Source organism: Trachurus trachurus (genome assembly GCF_905171665.1).
Source record: "Trachurus trachurus genome assembly, chromosome: 17".
In the NCBI taxonomy this organism is placed as follows: domain Eukaryota; kingdom Metazoa; phylum Chordata; class Actinopteri; order Carangiformes; family Carangidae; genus Trachurus; species Trachurus trachurus.
This window is the reverse complement of record NC_139900.1, coordinates 32,034,284-32,053,662: the sequence shown is the minus strand read 5'-3', so window position 1 is coordinate 32,053,662 and position 19,379 is coordinate 32,034,284. Positions and strand designations below refer to the sequence as shown.

At 39.1% G+C, this 19,379-nt stretch overlaps 1 protein-coding gene across 1 annotated transcript; it reads right to left on the bottom strand.

Moving 5' to 3' along the window:
- Positions 1-4,113: 4,113 nt before the first annotated feature.
- On the bottom strand, positions 4,114-18,554 carry asic1c (acid-sensing (proton-gated) ion channel 1c; the record flags this gene model as incomplete). The annotated part of the gene is made up of 12 exons (XM_083991610.1): positions 4,114-4,192; positions 5,341-5,393; positions 5,650-5,688; positions 8,049-8,120; positions 8,345-8,424; positions 8,789-8,880; positions 9,104-9,257; positions 9,733-9,789; positions 9,903-10,053; positions 14,330-14,457; positions 14,983-15,133; positions 18,048-18,554. 12 exons carry the CDS (start codon positions 18,552-18,554, stop codon positions 4,114-4,116), a joined length of 1,563 nt encoding a protein of 520 aa, XP_083847736.1.
- Positions 18,555-19,379: the final 825 nt, after the last annotated feature.

The window sequence follows — 19,379 nt, the reverse complement described above, 5'->3', positions numbered from 1 at the left end:
ACAAAAAACATTTGCTCTCAGTATTTCAGTATGTCATCACCAGAATTGTCATCTGGTGATGACAGGACATTTGAAACTGCTGTAGACTTACTTTATACAGCCTAAATTTAAAATTTAAACGAAGAGTGGACTTTGCACTTTGCTAGTTTATTCACTTTTGTTGGTAGAATTTGGGATGAATAATTGTCAGTTATTCTTTTTGTGTATATCTCAGCCAATAAGACTCAGTAAAGACGACATAAATACATGTTTGCTTTTGGGACTGTAAGTTCATTGTTGTCAGACAAAAAAAAAGAAAAAGTTATCTCACTACAAAGTTTGTTTAGTATCTGCTCTTGACCTTTCAATCAAATCCATAACAAGTGGGCACATTACAACTGCTGAGGAAGACAGTGAGGTAGTATATAAAAGTTCTGAAATAATGAGAAATTATGCTGAAATAATTTGCACTGCGTTTTGGGGATAAGTTGTTGTTACATCTATGGTTGTGTGGTGACCAACTTTGCATGAGATGTGTCATTTTTGCCTATGAAAACTTGAAACTTGGTCTCAAATCTTAATTAAGTATTTCTCTCTATCTATAATGTAATAAAATTAAAACCAAAATAAGCAGCAAAGTCAAATGTAAGGAGCATTGAGTATAGTTTTGTAAATCAGCTAATCAGCTTCATCAGTACAAACAAGTGACATCACATCTAGATTTAAATTTTGTGTAATTACATTTGTCCTTCCCAGCTGAACCTGGTCCATATCTAATCAAAGAGAAGAGCTCAGAGAAAAAACAACACAAAAACCAAAACTGTTTGAACTGTAGCAGATTATTATGATGCGCTTCCACTGCCATTCAGTTGGCACGCAGTTGAGTTTTGTCAGTCAGGTGGTTTGAAACACTCACAGTATTTTAAGACTGAGTACGTTACGCGCAGTTAAGTGTGTATTAACTATTTAATGTACAGTTTCAAGAGTTAAAATCACATATCTACAATATAATGCACACAGAGCATGTAGAGCCAGATGAAGAAAGTCCAGTTCCCCTGATGTGTGTGCCCATGAAAATCTTGATGTAACCAGTAAGAACCAGTCTTAAAGGCACATTTCTGATTCACTGCAAGTCACATCATGTTTGGTTTTTTGAATCCGTAAAAATGTGTGATATTGCAGTTTTCCGCATCCGCATATATCTTTGTTTTCTTTAGTATTGCACAATCCAAAGCCTTGTTAGAGGAGGATTTTGTTAGTAAAGATCTGAGACGTGCCACATGATGAGGAGAGGACTATTTTTGATTCATCTGGCTCCAAAAAATACACTTTGGACAATACAAAGTGAATACCATGGCTAATATTACATTAAGAGACCAGGGATAATAGGAATACACAATGGTCATGCAAGGAAGAAAAATGGGTGATGTGCCATAAATTATTAACTGTAAGAATAAAATAGTTCAAATCTCTTTGTTTGTTGAACAGTATAGCAACAGTATAGAATATTATCTTCTACTTGGCAATATATGCAGTAAATGTCAATTCAGGACTACTCCATGAGCACAGACAGTTTAAGTAATAGTTTCTGCCAGTTCAGATACACTCTGCAGTTCCTCGACTGATAGTAAGGCAGGGGGCGGGGAGAGAGGTAAAGGCCCGGGGCATTTTCACCAATCCTACGTATCCCCCACAGTTTGCGGTAGGTCTTTTTTTTTTTAATGCTTTTAAACCCGACATGACACACGCACGCGCACACACGCACACTTAAAAATCATCATGGCAATGCAGCATCTTCAGAATAGCATCATCGTGTAACATGAACTGGCATTTGTGTCTCTTTATTTGGCTGATGATGGTTATTGTACAGTTGTCATATCATACATCTGTGTTGCAGTCGGCAGCTGTTTAGTCTATATCCATTCCAGCTATTGAATACGTCATGAATTGAAAATGGGAATCCCAAATAAAATAATTTCCTTTTATGTCAATTGGATAACAGTGGTATCTGATTCAGTGCATTTATTGCTCAGGACATAACGCCACTTTTTTTTTCTTTTCTTTTTTTTCTCTTTTGTGAATTTCCTGAAAGATAAAATTTCCATTTGGATAAAGTCTCTTCACATGGTCTCTGGCTCCTCTTGGAGTACCCTCTTATTCCTGATAATGCTGGAGCAGTGAACACACCGCGTGTAACAGTGTGAGGAGTTAAAACTTGCGCCACAAAAGGTAGTCACAACCATAGACGTCCAGTCATTGGCTTTCGAGTGATGGCTGATCTCCAAGGGGTTTGTGCTTCACATCAACAGTCATCTAATACACAGACAACAGAGTAATAAAGCTACAGTGTTATGAACACCACTCACTGGATTGGCATTATACTTGAACGTTTCACATTTAAAAATAAATAAATAAATGAAAAAATCAATCAATTAAGTATTTATAGTGACGATGTGCAAATGTACCTACAAGTCCATAACTGTGGTGTCAAGGGTTTAAAGAACATGGTGAACATTAAGCAGAGAGGAAAGACTGACACGAAGGTAAGAAGAAAAGTTGTGTACATGAGTAAGATGGGTAAATATAGAGTTTATTATACTTGATCATTTATACATCACAAACTTTTATTTGTGACTTATTACATGTTCTGTAATAATAATAATGATAATAATCATAATCATAGTAGGATACAATGGTAAAATTGTACAATGCATTTCTGTTATAAATCAACTGAACTGAATGGGGCTGAGGTGCACGGTGGTTTTGATGTTTTGAGGCAATTCTCTTGTATCTAATAAAGTCTATCCAGCTGTCAGTCATGTTGTAATCACCAGAAACTGTTTTTAATTTGTATATACTTATATATATATATATTTGACATGAATTTCTTCATGGCATTTGATTGCGTTTATTTACAAATTTCAGTCAAGTTTAGGAATGTCACCAACACGCGTTTTAAACTCTATTAATGTTCAATAGAGAATAGATTACTATCACAGGGGCATTGTGCTGATGAACACCTTTAAGACACGAAAAGAAAAGAAAGGAAAATAAAAAAAGGGTTGTTGAAAAGGTGGAAGAAAGTCTGATTGTTTTCTCCTCTGATGTGTTTCCATGGTATCAAGGGCCAACTTTTACAGCAAGCTGAATGCTAGCATCGTATTTGCAACAGTCAGCGTAGCAACACTGTCCCAAAAAAATGGGAAATATTTATGAAAACTAAAACGTTGGCTATATAAAGATATAAAGATACAATCAACAGCCTTTTTTGGCCTCCCGACTCATTTTTTTAATCCTTAATGTATGTAAAAAGTGAGTTAACAAAAACATCCAGCTCAGTAGCTTCTGCCATCTCAGGGTCTATGTAGAACTAAACACTTGCATATATGTACAAATAATCAAGTTCCTCCTCTGTTTTTAAATTCAATAAGCACAGTTGTCTAATTAATGAGGCAAGTCAAAGCCTCATAGTAGCAAAAGGCAACATTTAAACACTTGTTCAGTGTTTTCATTCAGGTATGAGCAGCTCTAATCTACGACCAATCAGCTCCTCAAAGCGGAGCTGATTTCTGAAAAGGCTCTCCTGCTCTATCTGGTGACAGGTTATAAGGTCACTCAATGCAGCATTGGTTAGATGCTGGAGACGTAACACCGATAAGAAACCGCAATGCTACACATACCAATCCACATGTATTCTATTTTTTTTCCTGTTTTCTTTTTTAATTTGATTGATGTACAGCAAAACTGGCACAACAGTACTACGTTAACTGATCTCAACACAGGTCAGAATCCCTTTTTTGGACACATTATCTTCAGTGATTGTATACTCTAAAGTGACTGGATAAGAAAAACAAATCCACAAAAATGAAACATGAATAAATTAACACGGATGCCTTGACATGGCAGTTAAACCTGAGTTCTGTTTTGGAAGTGGTCTCTTTTTTTTCAGATGATAGTACTCTATTTCTATTCAGGCATTGATAAACTCTACTATACGTTGTTTGAGTTACACACTCAACCCTTTTTCTGTTCATTACATAAATTATTTCACAGTTTGCTGTCAAGTTCCCGGATGTGCCATCCCACCCCTGACCCCTACTTTATGTTGTCAACAAGCAAACTCCTCAAAGTTGCCTAGAGTCGGGTGACGAGGTAACATGTTCGGCGTGAATCCGAGACTGTCCGAGTGACTCCGGAGGGTGTCACAGGTGCTCTGGAAAAACAGAAGGGGAGGGAAGGAGGGAAGACGAGTTCAACCGGGTTAAGGGAGGGGTGATGAAGGAGGGATGGCGATGATGGCGCAACGAAATGACGCACAGGTAAAATGAGAGAAACCGGGGCGACGATCATGGAAGGACATGGAGGATTGTGACAAGAAAACAAAAAAACAGGGGAACGGAGGTTTGGAGCAAAAACGAAAATAAAAATGAAGTTACTCATTGTCAAGGTACGGGACACAAGAATATGATAGCAGAGGACGATGAATGACAGAAACATATGTGGACAATGATGAGGTAATGAATACAACAGATTTGGAGATTCCAAGATCAGCCACATCGCATATGTTTCACAGGTAGTGAGAAGAGAGTTTAAAGAAAAGTGGGGGAAGGTGGGGAAAGATGAGTGAAAGGAGGGAGAGGAAAAAGAAAACAGCATATTTTTAGTCCTGATTTTACACTAGCAGAATAAATACTTTTAAGTTACGGAAGTTGAAACATCCACATACGTCTGCATTTCTCTGTATGTACGCTCGCAGAGTAGATAACCGCTGATATGTGGATAACAACCCTGGTAGTCCCACCGGCAAAAATGGCTATTCCAGCAGACAAAGAACCATTTATATTTTGCAAACTCACTGCATGCAGACCTGTGATAACATCACAAAGTAATGCATCTAGTGATGTTATCTGGCACGAGCCTGAAACGCATTGCCTCGAAATGGACCTCTGTGCTGCAGGGAGACAAATAGATCCTATGTGGTTCAACTTTTTGTAAAATGATTCAATAAATATGTAATCTATTTTCACAGGAGTAGTGCGGTTTATCCTTCGGGAAAAGAAAGCATCATTATTCAGTGGAAGGAGCAAGTTATGCAGAGTGGAGAATCCAACCAACTCATGTCTTCTGTTGAGCCAATAAATACAAACACAGAGCAAAACTAAACTGTCCTGACACGGCGGTAAATATGAAAATGCTCACTGCAATTCGACAATCACCCCGTTTTTTTCCATTTGTATGCCGACTAAAGCCAACCAAATCATTTGTAGCCACCGAGGAAATGATGTATGAGATGGTCTCAGGTATGTATGAAAGAGAGGGACAGCATGGGAGGGAGCAGCTATTATCAATGGGGTGTGCTACCTGGGGGCATGATTAGGCGTGACACCAGGGCTGGTTGGGTTCTCTGGAAACTCCTGGAATAGACATGATGAAAAGAAAGATGGGTGAGGGTGACTGAAATGAAAATAAAACACAATGCAAATGCTATCAGTCAAACTTGTGAGGGAATACTGCAAGAAGAGTGTTTCCCCCCTCATTAAGGTACTGAAGGGTGAGAATAAGCAGGGAAAGCCACTGGGCAGTTACTTTCATCCAGACATGTTGATGATCACTGAAGAGAAGGAAGTCCAAACTTTAAATAGAGTCAAATAAAACAACTATGTTCATTACTTCACTGTTGGGCTGTTTGAGTGGAGATGTGACAATGGGCTTGTTGGAAAAAGGTCACTGAATATGAGATAAAGGAAGTAAAGAGGATGGCTTGTAGTAAGCAGGTGAACATGTGACATGAATGGAGCAGAATACAGTAAATATCACACTATGTCAGACTCCAGGAAAAGCATGACATACTGCAAATATCAGCCCACTAAAATAAATTCTTCATCTTGATCATCGTGTTTGTAATTACTAATCCTCCAGAAACCAAACTCAAACAACCTCCTTTCTTCACTATGTTGGCTTAAGTCAACATAAAATCCCATAAAAAAAGAAGAGACAAGCTTTTTTCGTTTTTTTCCCCCCCACATCAGCTATCAAACCAACTTCTGAACCTGAGGTAACCGGGCATGCATAAACAAACAACTCTCATGCAAACACAAATCCATAACTTTTTCACCAATTTGAGGGAAAATTGTGGAGCAATCCATTTTGCATGCTGTATCTTTTTTATTTTATGTGATGAAAAAGCCTTGGACTCACACAACAGAACCAGAGCTTGCATTTCTGAGATTTTACCAAAAGGGCTGAGTGCAAACAGTAAACTCAGGGACAAAAGGAAACGACTGCATATTTTACAATCTGCTTAAATGCTTTAGATTAAAACAGCACCAGAAAAGAGGACACGCTTAAGTTTGTGTGTGTGTTTTGATTTTGATTTGAACTTTAGACATGAACAGTGGTCCTCATGTGTTAGAAAGACAAGACTGAGGGGTTATTATAGATCAGATTTTGAAATTCAGCTCCATTGGCATTGAATGGATAGTACAGATAGTTTTCCTGAATTATTGGCTGTAGATCAGTGTCTTTAGCCAAAACATAACTGAAACTAAAAACTACATTTAGCCCTTGCTGTGGTCAGTGATCTTGGATCAGATTTACAGACTACGGTATATGCATGACTAAATAATAATAAATAATAATAATATATAAAATAATAATTATAAAAATGTAAGAATACGGGATAAAGCATCCATAAAGATCAGAATATAAAAGTGGACTCAAGCAACCTGTTTTGTGTTTTCTTAGAGCAGTTACCCTGAATCCAAGATCTGATGAAAAACAATGACATTTAAGCCTGGCATTAAGAATAAGACAATCGATAACATCAAATAATCCTGTTAAATCTTGGAGGGAATCTGATCTGTGAGTCAGTCACATGTACTAAATCTTTCAGTCAGATTTTACTGAAATATTTTTTGGCTTAAAACACTCCTAACTCTTTGACAGCAAAATAATTACACTGTATAAATAATAATACAATTAGACAAGTAAATCCCACTGTCAAGGTTTGATTCAGCAGTACATGCAGAAAATTTGATGATTCCTGATATTAGGAGGGTGGATTGTGGTTATAAATAAACCTCTTCATTGCCCTGTATAGAACTTATGTAACAGTCTATGTGGGAAATTAAGGTGCGTCTAGATGAAGTGTGTTAAACCACTGGGCTCAACAAAATGCTGTGATTTAGGGCGAGACAGAAATGCCTCACATTACTCCAGTTTTCATTTTGATGTTGAAATGGGTTTTATTGCCTTGTGGGCTTTGAAACTAAGTTGATCACTAACTGTTAATAAAATCTCCAGACCCCTTAATCTTGTTCTGCTTTCTGCTCATTCATCTCTCGCATTAATGTATTCTGAGTTTGCTATAATCACAGTGGCAGACATAAAGAGAGAAAACCCAAGTAGAGCAACAGCTTCCACAACTTTAAGTGAACTGTAATTACATGATTGAGGGTGACATAGAAGCTACTGTAAATTGTGTAAATTCTTGGTAAGTGGGTTGGTGTGTGGGATTAACTACGATTAAATCCATAACCTCTGGAGCAGTTTGTGAGTCATGAATAAAAGTTAATTGGAGGCAGGTCAGACACTTTGCTTCTACTTGTCCATGCACTGAATGTGAGGGGCACTCTTGTAGCAAAACAATGTGCAAACAAAAGCTGAGAAAAAGGCTCAGAAAGTGAGTTTGGTCTTAAAATACTCATCTGTCTACCAACGGTAAAGCTACTGCAGCTTTCTGCCATCAAAGGCAATCACTATAATATTCACAATGTAAACAAAGAGTACTGTATTTGTAGAATATTATACAGATTACACGGTCATGCTCCACAATGAAAGCAATATTTTTGTATTACTACTGATATATTGTTCTCCAGGATGATGCATCATTTCTGCGAGAGAAATTAAAACTAACACAACGATACTAATGTAGCGTTGCTTTCATTTTTCTCTGGTGCTGTTCATCAAAAGAGCAGACCCTGTTGTTGTTCTTGTCGTTGTCGTTCCTGAGCTCATCTACAGTAATACACATCATATTCATTTAATTTCATTCAAGAGACTAGAATTACCAGATTGTCGCTCTGGCAACGCTGTGGCCGTTTCTTGCGTATGAAGTAACCCAAAACCTTATCCTTAAACACCTGAATGAAAAACATCAGACACACATTACAAACACATGAAATGCATCAACATTAAACATTAACATTAGCAATACAACTAAGCTAAGGTAACAGCTGCTGGACATTTTAACATATTAACAGATCAACTGTAAATGTATATTTGGGGAAAAAAAGTGTCTAACTATTCCTGTAATGAGTTGCTTTTATATAGATATAGACATAAATAAAAGATATGATTGCTTTACCTCATATAAGTAGTCAAATATTTCCAGTATTGTTAAAACACTGGCTCCAATGAACAGTCCCATCTGACCTCCAATGTCACCTAGAGGAAAAGAGATGAATAGATTTGGGTGGGTAAAGTTACTGAACAATGAAGTGTGAAACTTTTCCCTGTGCTGTCACTTTTAATTCAGTATCTCTCTGAATAATCTCAGCAGAGTTGTCAAAAAGTGTCCATCCAGCCCGTACTTCTCCTCAGACCCAACCCGGTTACCCTTGCCAGAGCATCAGATTATGAAAATGTGTTCAGCTTGTTTCACGAGTTCAAAGAGGAACCTCAAAGCACCGGGCGTGAACACATATGATGTGAAATATGCAGCAAGAGACCTGCTGAGAGTGCTGATACTGAGGTCAGCCTCATTCTTTTTTTTTTTGTCACAATGAACTTGAAACTGCGGGAATCTTACCGAGAAGCCCTGCAATTTCATAGGCCTTCTTCTGCTCAATCTTCTCGTAATTCAGAGCTTCAAAGAAGATGTCCAAGACCAATATATTTTCTCTGGGGAGAGGACAGACAAGAGCACACCAAAAAGATTTTATTTCCGGTGACATAGCTCTAAACTAAATGATATCTCGCATCTCCTGTGCATCTATCTTTCATTATTGTTACATTGAAGGTGAACGATGGAGACCCAGGTCATGCAGCACACCCATACATCAACAGAGAAAAGAAAAAAAGAGACCATTATCTTAAGAACTCACTGCTACCGCATAATACTCACCCGATATACTGCTCAGTTTTGTTGAATTTCTTAGCCAGATATTTAGCAGATGCCTTACTGGGGATCTTAACCATGGACAGTTCCTTGCCATAGCGGGTCATGTTGCAGGGGGTCTGACAGACACAGTAATCGTTGTCTTTCTCTACCAAAAAGTCTGTGGATGATCAAAGTCATTCAAAAAAAATATTGTGATCACCGCGAAGCATCAAACAAAGCTGCATACAGAGGCTCTCAAGTGTCTGCTAAAAATATCTGCTCGCACGACAGAAGAAACGTTACATTCGCTGCCATCGTTCACTTTCCATGAAAGCAAATAATGACTGAAGCTACAATACTGAGGAAGGAGGGAGGGAGAAAAAAAACGCTGTGGGATTCATTTGATATCAGTGAGGCATAGACACATCACAAATCTTCCTAATGGAATTTTTAAACAATAATTTTACTTTATTATTTTTGCTTCAGTACTGTCTGAGATTAGAGTCATTCCAAGTTAAAGTTATAGAAAGTTTTATCTACAGGCTGCAATAGTCTTGTGGCACTGCTACTGACTGAGCAGGTTGAATTCAGACATTAATACAAAGATATTACACTACTATTTCATAGTGGTGCTGTACAGTGTGTGCGCTCACCTAAAGCTGGGTCAGCACAGTCTTTGTACTGCTCAGGTGTGCAAACGGTTGAGGTCCCTGTTTGAAATAACATTAAAGAGAAAATAATTCCACATCAAATACAGAAAGGCTACATGAGGACACTAGTGTTTGTAACATTTTTCACTGGTTGAGTCAGTCTGATTTCATACCTGGCATGTGAACCATCCTGCAATTGCAATTCTCCAGCAGGTACCGGGTTTCACAGTCGATGCGGCAGGCGGTGATACTGTACGTAGAGAAGTATTCAGAGTCTATGGGAGTAGATTTGCAATCTCCCCAAGGCGGAGGGAGGTACTGAAGCTGAAAAGAGCAAACAGCACATGTTTTCTCTCAGTGCATAAGCACACGGGATTACAACAAATAACATAATGCAAGACCGATACAGCATTAATACAAAAAGGGGACAACAAGCTGACAAAACCCAACACGAATGTCTCAAACGTAAAAAGAAAAAAAGAAATACTGAAGCACTTAAATGAAAATGTGCACTGACACAAGATTTGCACAAAATGTCCAGTCAGAACAACATTATTGCTCATGTATAGCAGCAAGCAAACGTCATGCAGAACATTACTAATGCAGGTCTAGTCCCCGGTAGGAAGCAGAGTACCATGGGAATAGAGACGGGCTTAAGAGAAATCTGTAAAATATGTAGTTTCAGACAGGACACCACAATCAATGGACAAATTTTACAACCCTGAGAATGAAACTCAACAATAAACAGTTTGCAGTTTTCAAATGAACAATTAAATGAATTGAACAGACATTATACAGAAAATAACATCCTAGTGCACTGTATGGTAAGTGATATTTTAATGACAATATGTCAAAATGAATTAAACTTCTCTCTTAAAGCCTTCTTAAGTGATTTTATTGTTTTCTTTTTCTGTCATCTTTGCCCGTGAGAGTTTATAGAGAAACAACCAAGACAGCATAGGCCTGTGAATTAAAACAATGTACTGTAATGAAGATGTAGTGTGTAGTCAGTCTGCGGTCTCATTAGAGGTAAAACTCTCATAAAAAGGTGAAGAGCAGGTCACAACTTTCATGAGTATCTCGGGGAATTCTTAATGAATATCCTAATGAGGAATATTTAATGACTTATAAGGTTCTGGTTCACATTCTGAGTTAGACCCATGGTGCTCGTCTTGCATCTGCAGCGATAGCTGAGCGTGATCCGTTTATAGAGTTCCCATTGACATTTTAAAAGGAACTGAACACAACTGACACAGTTAGAAGCCAGCAAGCCTTCCAGTCCCCTTTAAAAGTCTTGTTTACAGCAGTTTATGGTAATGAATGCCTACTACTCATTTATAGGACAAAAATGAACCAATTATTTATGAAGTGCAGAGATGCTTGAGCACATAGCTGTTAATTGCTGTGGAAACTAGCCGGCATTCAATGCCAAGGGCTTCTTCCTGACAAACTTCACAGTGAGATGATGCTGCCGTTGTCACATTAAGGTTCACCGTTATGCCCAATCATCTCCTCCAGCTCTAACTGCGTTAACCTCTGACAATCTAACGGCCATTTGGTCAGTCAAGAGTCGCAGCGATAGAGCACAATTCATTGAGGAAGTGGACTTACACTGGCAAACATGATTAAGCCTTTATTGAAGTCCGTTTCTAGCCCACGGACTCTCATAAGTGGAGTAACAGTAACACTGCAGATAAAAACCTAGCGCAATAAATGCTAAGACTTCAAAGTGATGCCAGAGTCCTCACGGGTAATAAAACATAATGAATCATGCAGCCTGGTCCCTCCAGATGACATTAAGGAGCAGGCCAGTGGATCGCCCTGACAACACAAAAGCAAGAAGAAGAAAAAAAGTGTAGATGGCAGTGAAAGGGTAAAGTCAAGCAACAGACCTGAATGAATGGTTTAAAGCTGGAATGAAAAACGTTGGCTGCTCTTTACTGATATCTATTCAACAGAGAAGACAGTGACAACAGTGGGGGACTGCAGATGTTTTTGCTTCAGCCACACGGAGGAGGGCAGATGAATCGTGGAACTTGATGATGAGTGTGTAGCTGTTCAACAAAACAGTGGATTTTTTTGTGGGGTGGGGGTGTTTTGGCATGCAGCAAGCCCAGACAGTAAAAGTACGCTACCCTCTGCTCTTGGGTGGAAACGAACGTTTGGAAGCCGGGGGCAACCCCGAAGCCCAGCTCATGGAGGAAAGGAGGCTCTGACTGAGAGTGAAGCTGTACCTTTATGCCGGCCTCATAGGACGTCTCATCTAGGGCGAGGGGTGAGGGAACACAGCCCATCATTATTATCAAAATAAAAGAGGAGCAACAGTATGGTAAGGGACAGACAGCCTGGTGTCAGTATAACAGCAAAGCAGCTACAGCTCCCAGTGGTGTGTGAAGACTCCGCAGTGTCGCAGCACCGGTTCATTCAGCGAGTCTCTTCTGAACTCCACTCAAGCTTGAGTGCAGACACAGTTCAGTTACAATACAATACATAATTCTGGTCCAGAATTTGCAGTTGTAGTCTTCATGTCCCTCATGGTTCAAAAGCCAAAGCCTCCAATTAAAAAAATAATTCCTGCCAGAAGCTTTACAAAAAAAATAAAATGTCAAATGAAATTGTAAGAGCTTCGTCCAGCTGTCTATGAGACCAGTGTCACTATAATTGTAGGAGACTGAGTGAAATTAATGCTGCCCAGGCTTTAATGACAGCCTAATTAATTCAGCACATCTTTCAGGTCGTAAACATGTCTTTTAGCTGTCACTGGTGTGGGCGCTCCTGTTATGATTATAAATGACAATCTATGCTCTTTTGCTTTCTGGCGGAAACTTTGTGAAGGTGATAAACAGTCCAGATTCACTTCTCGGAGATGGTTGAATGATGAGACACTTGGAGCATTTTACAACATTTTTAGAGAGAGAGAAGGAAAGAAAGAGGGTGAGACATACTTATATATCATATTTATATATATAAAGATCAAAACTGCTTCCCAAAATTAAAATTTGTCATCTTTGTGGTGTCCAAGCGTCTGTTTGAAGAGACCAAACTCTGTCTCAATCATCCCATGTTATTCTGCTAAAAAAAAAAGGGTGAAGATTTTATTTGATAATTTCAAGCTCTCATGCCCATGAACTAACCAAGACCATTAACTCCAGGATTAATGATTATTGTAAAAACAATGAAATAGATTTAGTCCTCCATCTGGGGTGATACAAATATTAATAAGACTGCAGTACAACACAAAAATACACTTGATCTCAAAGGTAATCACTGTAGAAACCTGAAATCCTCCGTAGCACAGACACCATTTTCTTGGCTTACAATGAGGGTTTTGCTGTTTGTCAGAGGATATTTTTCTAATCTCATACTGTTTCCCTTTGCAAATCAAAGGCTGCTGTTTGGCTTGTCTGCTATTCAAGCAAAAAAACAAAAAAGAGAGAGACAATTTGAATTTGTTGCCTTAGCAACATCACATAACTGCCGTACAGTTTCATTAGATCTGATAGGAAATCCATGAGAGCTCAGTATTATGACCTTGCACACAGGCTTTCTGATCAATTTGGGCCCAACTATCCTTATTACTTTTCATCCTTCACTGGCGGCGGTGAGGGGATAGTTTCAGACTAAGAGCTAATTTGCCACTGGCCCTTTTTTGCCTCCCTTCATATTGGGTGCTAAAACCCTCATTTTACTATGCCCCTGAATCAAAATAGCTGTGGGTCATCTTTGTTATCTGTGGATTCAGAGTTTAAGAGTTAATGGAATTGGAAAATAAACTAATATGATGGCAGGTGCACCAGCCTTCTTTTGATAGTTCAATTTAACATAAAATAAAAGATATTTCCCTCAAGATATAGAAACTTTTGAGGCTCCTCAGAGGTCACATAATCTAATATAGTAAGACTTAAAAACAGAGCAGGCTGAATGCTGCTGCCAGTGAGAGAAATCACTCATCATGATTAATATTAATTGAAGTCTTTTAGGGACATTTATTATAAGAAATCGTTAATCTCTCTTCAAAAAACCTCAAATTAGGTTGACTTAATCACAGTTAATATTTTGACAATTAAAGTCTGATGACCACGGCTGTGTGAAATCTCTGAGCCGTCCCACAGCTTCTCTGCCTTCTCTTTGAATGTGCCACAAGAGGCACAGCATTCATAGCTGTATTCATATTTTCATAAATTCACTTTTCCCTCAATAAGACTTGAGATGAAAAATAAAACAAACACTCTAAGCTGCCAGATATTTTGCATGCTGTATAGTCTGAGGTTCTTTTGGCTCTGATAAGCACAGTATGCTTGTATGCTCGCATCCAATCATTACTTGGCCCTGCTCTATCAATGTTTCTTGGCTGCTACGACTCCTCAGTTTCATTTATTTTATCCAGATCCACTGGCTGTTTATTTAACACTTTAGCTGCACATTTCCCACACAAGGTTAATCACAGATCTAATTTTGCTCCGGGCACCGGGACACAGAGGTAATGGGCACTGGCTAGTGAGGATTTAGGGACAAACACAAAATAAAGCAGAGCGAAAAATAAAATAAAATAAAGGTCGAGGTTGCGACGTCGGAGGGGAGGAGGCTGAATATTAGGTACCAGTTGCTGTTGACATGACACAAAAGTTTGAAAACCAGGGGCCACACCAAATCCCAGTTGGTCAATGAAGGGTGGCTCATCCTGGCTGTGGATCTGAACCTTGATGCCTGCTTCGTAGGAGGTCTCATCTGTGGATACAGCACGCCAGAAAATGTAACAAAAAATGGAAACCAGTTTTGTGGCTATTTATCCTTCCTGTGGCAGAGATGTTGAGTTGTATACAGACACATAAAGACTTTATAAACGTAATGCCAGAAGGTAATTTGAGAGAAATATTCATATGTTAATGTGTTTCACCAGTATTGAACAGATTATTACATGCTGTTTAGTTCATGACTGTCTCAGTGGTGTTGTAGTCCAACATAAAATGGAAACAATGTGTTAGTGAATGCATTTTCAGAGGTTTTAGACCTGCAGAAACACGGTAGTATATCACTTCTGTTCTGTGTGGTGCAAAGAATGCAAAGATTTAGAAATAAATTCATGATAATCCAAGAAACCTTGGGGTTTGTTTTACATAGGAAGTGACACACTGACATGTTATAGAGATGACAAAAGACTAGAGGTGTCGCTGTGATTTCCTGAAATCTAAACATAACTGTTATGAGATCAAATGTTACCAAAAATGTCAGAGTGGTTAAAGTTGCACTGACCTGTCTCTCCCCAAACAGGCAGGTATTCGTCCTGCTGAATGTCCAACATGATCTCCAAGCCGTTCCCTGTGCCACCTTTTAACGTGGTCAGCAAAGGGTTGCCATCCAACCCCGAGTTGAAAGTGTAGCATTTTCCGTAGCGAGTGTAAATCTGTCAAGACAAGAAAAAAAGCACAGGAGGAGCATGAATGTTAAGTCAAACCTCTGGTAAGCCGAGTATCAGTACGAGATGTAGGCCTATTACATCACATGTAAGCTTGTAATTGTGCAGGACAGGTAATCATTGCAGAGGTTTTATGATTATCAGAGAAAGCTGTAGCGGCTTCAAACAGGCACCTTGCTCTGATTTGAGGAATTAATGAGTGTTCCTCAACAGCAGCAACAGCAGCAGCAGCAGCAGCCATCAATCTTTACCCAATTTCAGTCTGAATTTCCCCTGAGTAATTTGGAGTAAATGTACTATTTTGCCATCATTAAATAGGAATCATCTGAGGTGTGAGCTCTCTGGACACACAAACAAACTCCAAATTGGGTTTGTTAAAGACATTTGTGTGTGTTGACTTCTTAAGAGACCAAACCTGTGCCAGTGAAGCTCAGTGGCACTAGCCGACTGATGGGTAGTAGTGATCTCTCACTACTGTGACTTTGTTCACGCCCGATATCTCTCTGATTTCATTAATTCAACTGGCTATAGTCATTTATTTTCAGTTTTTGCTTCACAACTCCCAGTTAACACAGGCTGGCTTTTTTTTTTTTTTTTTTTTCATTTTATGCATTTCCCCTGTGATTAGAAAATTATCCAGCCTCCGCCCAACAATAAATATATATATATATACTGTATATGATTAAAAATGTTGACATTTAAAACTGAACTCACACTATAGTTTGGATAAGGGAGAAGAAAAAAAGCTTTAATTTCTAAATACAGCTTGAGGGGCTGAATAAATTCAAGATTAGTCTATCAATGTGAGACACTATCAGACTGTAGAATTGATTGGTTATGCAACAAATGCAACAACTAGATTATCTATTCCTCATGCATTTCAGCACAATATAAAAGACCTGCAGTATTAAGCACATTAGTTTTATACCGTTTATAATTGTGGCAACACCTACATACGCCTTTCACTCTGTGGAGGCAAAGAAAGGATTTGGGTCTTACAGGCAGCTGAATACATAACTGTGAAATGCAGTCACTGCTGAATATTTAATGCTGTTAATGAAAACCACTGAATCCAAAGCACTGAAATATTTGATGACATGTGACATTTCCCCTGTCGGGCAATTGAAAAAAACATTTTTTAGATTCACAAACAACTGTCCAGTTAAAGTAAAATGTATTTTAATTGGTGAAATTCAGACACACAATTAAAGAGGAAAATTAAAATAGATTAATAATATTAATTTTAAATTCAACATCAATTATTAGAACTATGTATTTAGTATTCATGGCCTGTTTTGAACTTCCATGCCATATCTATTAAAGATTAATTTCCTTCATTGAGCTATACTCGCTACATTAATGATCCAGATGGCCCAGTTATCCTTCTTTGGCTCATAATAACAGGGCATACATGCACTGTAGCACCCAGACAATAATATTCAGCTGCTGAGATGATGTGTTTGCTGACAGGTCCAACAAATTGGCTTCCCAATTGAGTTCTGTTTTCACAGACAAAAAGAGGAATCTATCTAATGGTAAGTTTTGTTCAGTATCCAGTGTGGTGAGGTCGTGGTAAGAGGGCTGCTGGCAAAAACTCAATCGGCATGGCAATGGCAAAGCTGATCTCAGGAGATCAGAGTCAGTGTTCCATGTCCAGACTTAGACGGACTTACATGAGGCTCACACAGATAAGACAGAGCTTTGGTCCCTTCCCCCTGCTGGCTACATAATGAGGTCTGCAAAAGTGAGAAGAAAGAATCTAACTAGTAGGCCTACTATTTTTAAAGATTCAGATTTAAAATGGGAGCTTTATTCAGACACAGCACAGCCACACCACATGCTGATTAAGATGCAAGCACACAACACAGTTTAAATCCCAATAATTACCCAATCACAGCAAATCTGGTCCCGATAGCTGATTTTACAGCGTGTGGAGGGTCTGCACTGGATTGTGCAGAGCAACCCCCCTGGACAGCTGACATCCTGTTATATGCAGTGTTTTACATTTCAAAGGTCTCAGTCTAGTTGAAGCTGTCACAGCTACATATTTGATTTTTGTGACTGAAATCTAGATGAATCTGAACTGGATCCTTAGATTTGTATCTGCAATAGCAAGTGGTAAATTACCAGCCATGGGTTGGTTTTTAAATCTACAATGTCTAAAGCATGTGCCCAGATGTATCATTTTCAATGCTGTAAAAATAAATGTGTCACTCTGTGTCACTTGTACACATTCAGCCTTGTGAATATTATCTGATGGTGTTAAAAGCTACCAGTTGCACTGAAAGTATCTATTGGAAATAGTGCCATCAGGAGAAATAGACTCCTAGCGTTTGTAAATGTCACCCACTTCCTTCATGCAGCATTCAGCACTTACTCTGGGGGTATAATAGACTTCCGTCTTGACTGCGTTTTTGAAGCAAGAACATATACTCTACATGCCCTCCAGATGTTTAATTAGGCACACTAAAATTTTAATTTCGACTGATATACGATGTCTCAATTATTGATGCTCTAATTTTTCTTCCTTCTGTTGTTGTCATAGGTTACGAAAAGAAAAGCTGCTTAAAAACCTGACAACTCAACAACTTTCCATGGTGAAAAAAGACAAATAGGAAACTTCAGAAACTGAAAAACAGAAACGTACAGTCACCGATGATGACATGACATTGATTTTCCTCGTATTACTTTTTGAAGTTTAATAAGGAAATAGCTGTCATGTTTGAGAGGCAAAAACAGGACCGTCTTGTTTGCAGCTTTGAAAACATCAACACCTTAAAACACCCTGAGAGAATGCCTGCTGGAAGCAGCATTGTCAAATGTTTGCATGAATTATTAATACACCTTGTAAACAACATTCATATCCACACCTGACATACACCATCTTTCTTTCTGTACATACAGTGCTGAAATTTTTGTAGGTGCATGTTTCCCCACGAAACCTGCACACCAACAGCATGTCCTCCAGCTGGTGACCGAGGCGTCCCATCATTTCAGTGGTGTTGATGCGGTAATCAGGGGGCGGGGTGTAGTTGTCGAAGTCCAGCAGGCTCAGGAGACCCTGTTTGTGGCTGTCTTTAAGGATGGACAGGCTCCTCTCCATCACTGTGTGATTTGGATACATGAGATCCATCCAGTAGCCGCTGTGATATAGGTCGTCCTTGGTCAGAGTGGATGCACGGAAAACATTTTTATTGCAGAAAGTAACAGCCGGGAAGGACATGTTGTGAGCCCACACCATGTAGATCTTGGTGATAGCAGGATAGGACATCAAGTAAAGGATTCGATTCCAGGACCAGGTGCAGAGGAGACCGACACAAACAAAGAAGGCCATAATCCAGATGACACGCTGCGGTTTTGACTTGTCTGGAGAGAAGACAAACTTCAAACCGTGGATCTTGGTCCTCATTATGAAATCCACCGTGATTTCTTTCCATGTTGGTTTGAGCGAGCTGGACTCTGTCTTTTTGAGAGTTGTCTCCTGGGCATCGTTTTGTTTATGTGGACCCAGGGCGATTGATTCGGAAGTAGGTGCTTCAACCATAATTGCTTGAGTCAAGGCAGGCGCTTCTATACCAAATGCAGTTTCTCAGTAGCCCTCCCTACACTTCCCCAATTCACACACAGTGGCTTTCTCCACAACCATCTCCAGGTTTATGTATCAGAAATTCCAAGTAGCAGCGGCAGGAGTCCTAACGTGCAGCTGTCCCACTGTTCAGGCTTTAAAAGGTATAAACAAAGGAAGTGGGCTCCTTGAGGGAGGTAAAATTGATTTACATAATGATTCCTTTATGAGAAAAACAGCTGAATCACTCCATTAACAAAAACCATCAAGCGTAACCATCACCAGTCCTTCATCAATAGATAAATGGACACGATAATTGCAGATGTAAGCGACAGCTTCATTCCCAGAGGCAATCACTTTGAAAATCCGGTGAGGCTTACCCCTGTTGCTCAGATCTTTCAGTCCTCCATCTCCCTCTCCAGTGCCAGACAATACTTGCAGATTTCGGTGGTTTCTCTCTTTGTGCAGTAGCTGCCCAGAATCCAACTCCTCCCTTTTTCCACAGATTGAAGAGATGCTTTTTAGACTGTTGACTTGCAGCCTGCAGAAAGGAATATAAAGCTTGTTGCCCCCCTACTCACTCTCTCTACAGTCGAATGGAGAATGAGGTGGAGCCAGTGGATGAAATTGTTTTCCTCCGGTGATGAAGTAGACCTCCAATAGTATAGA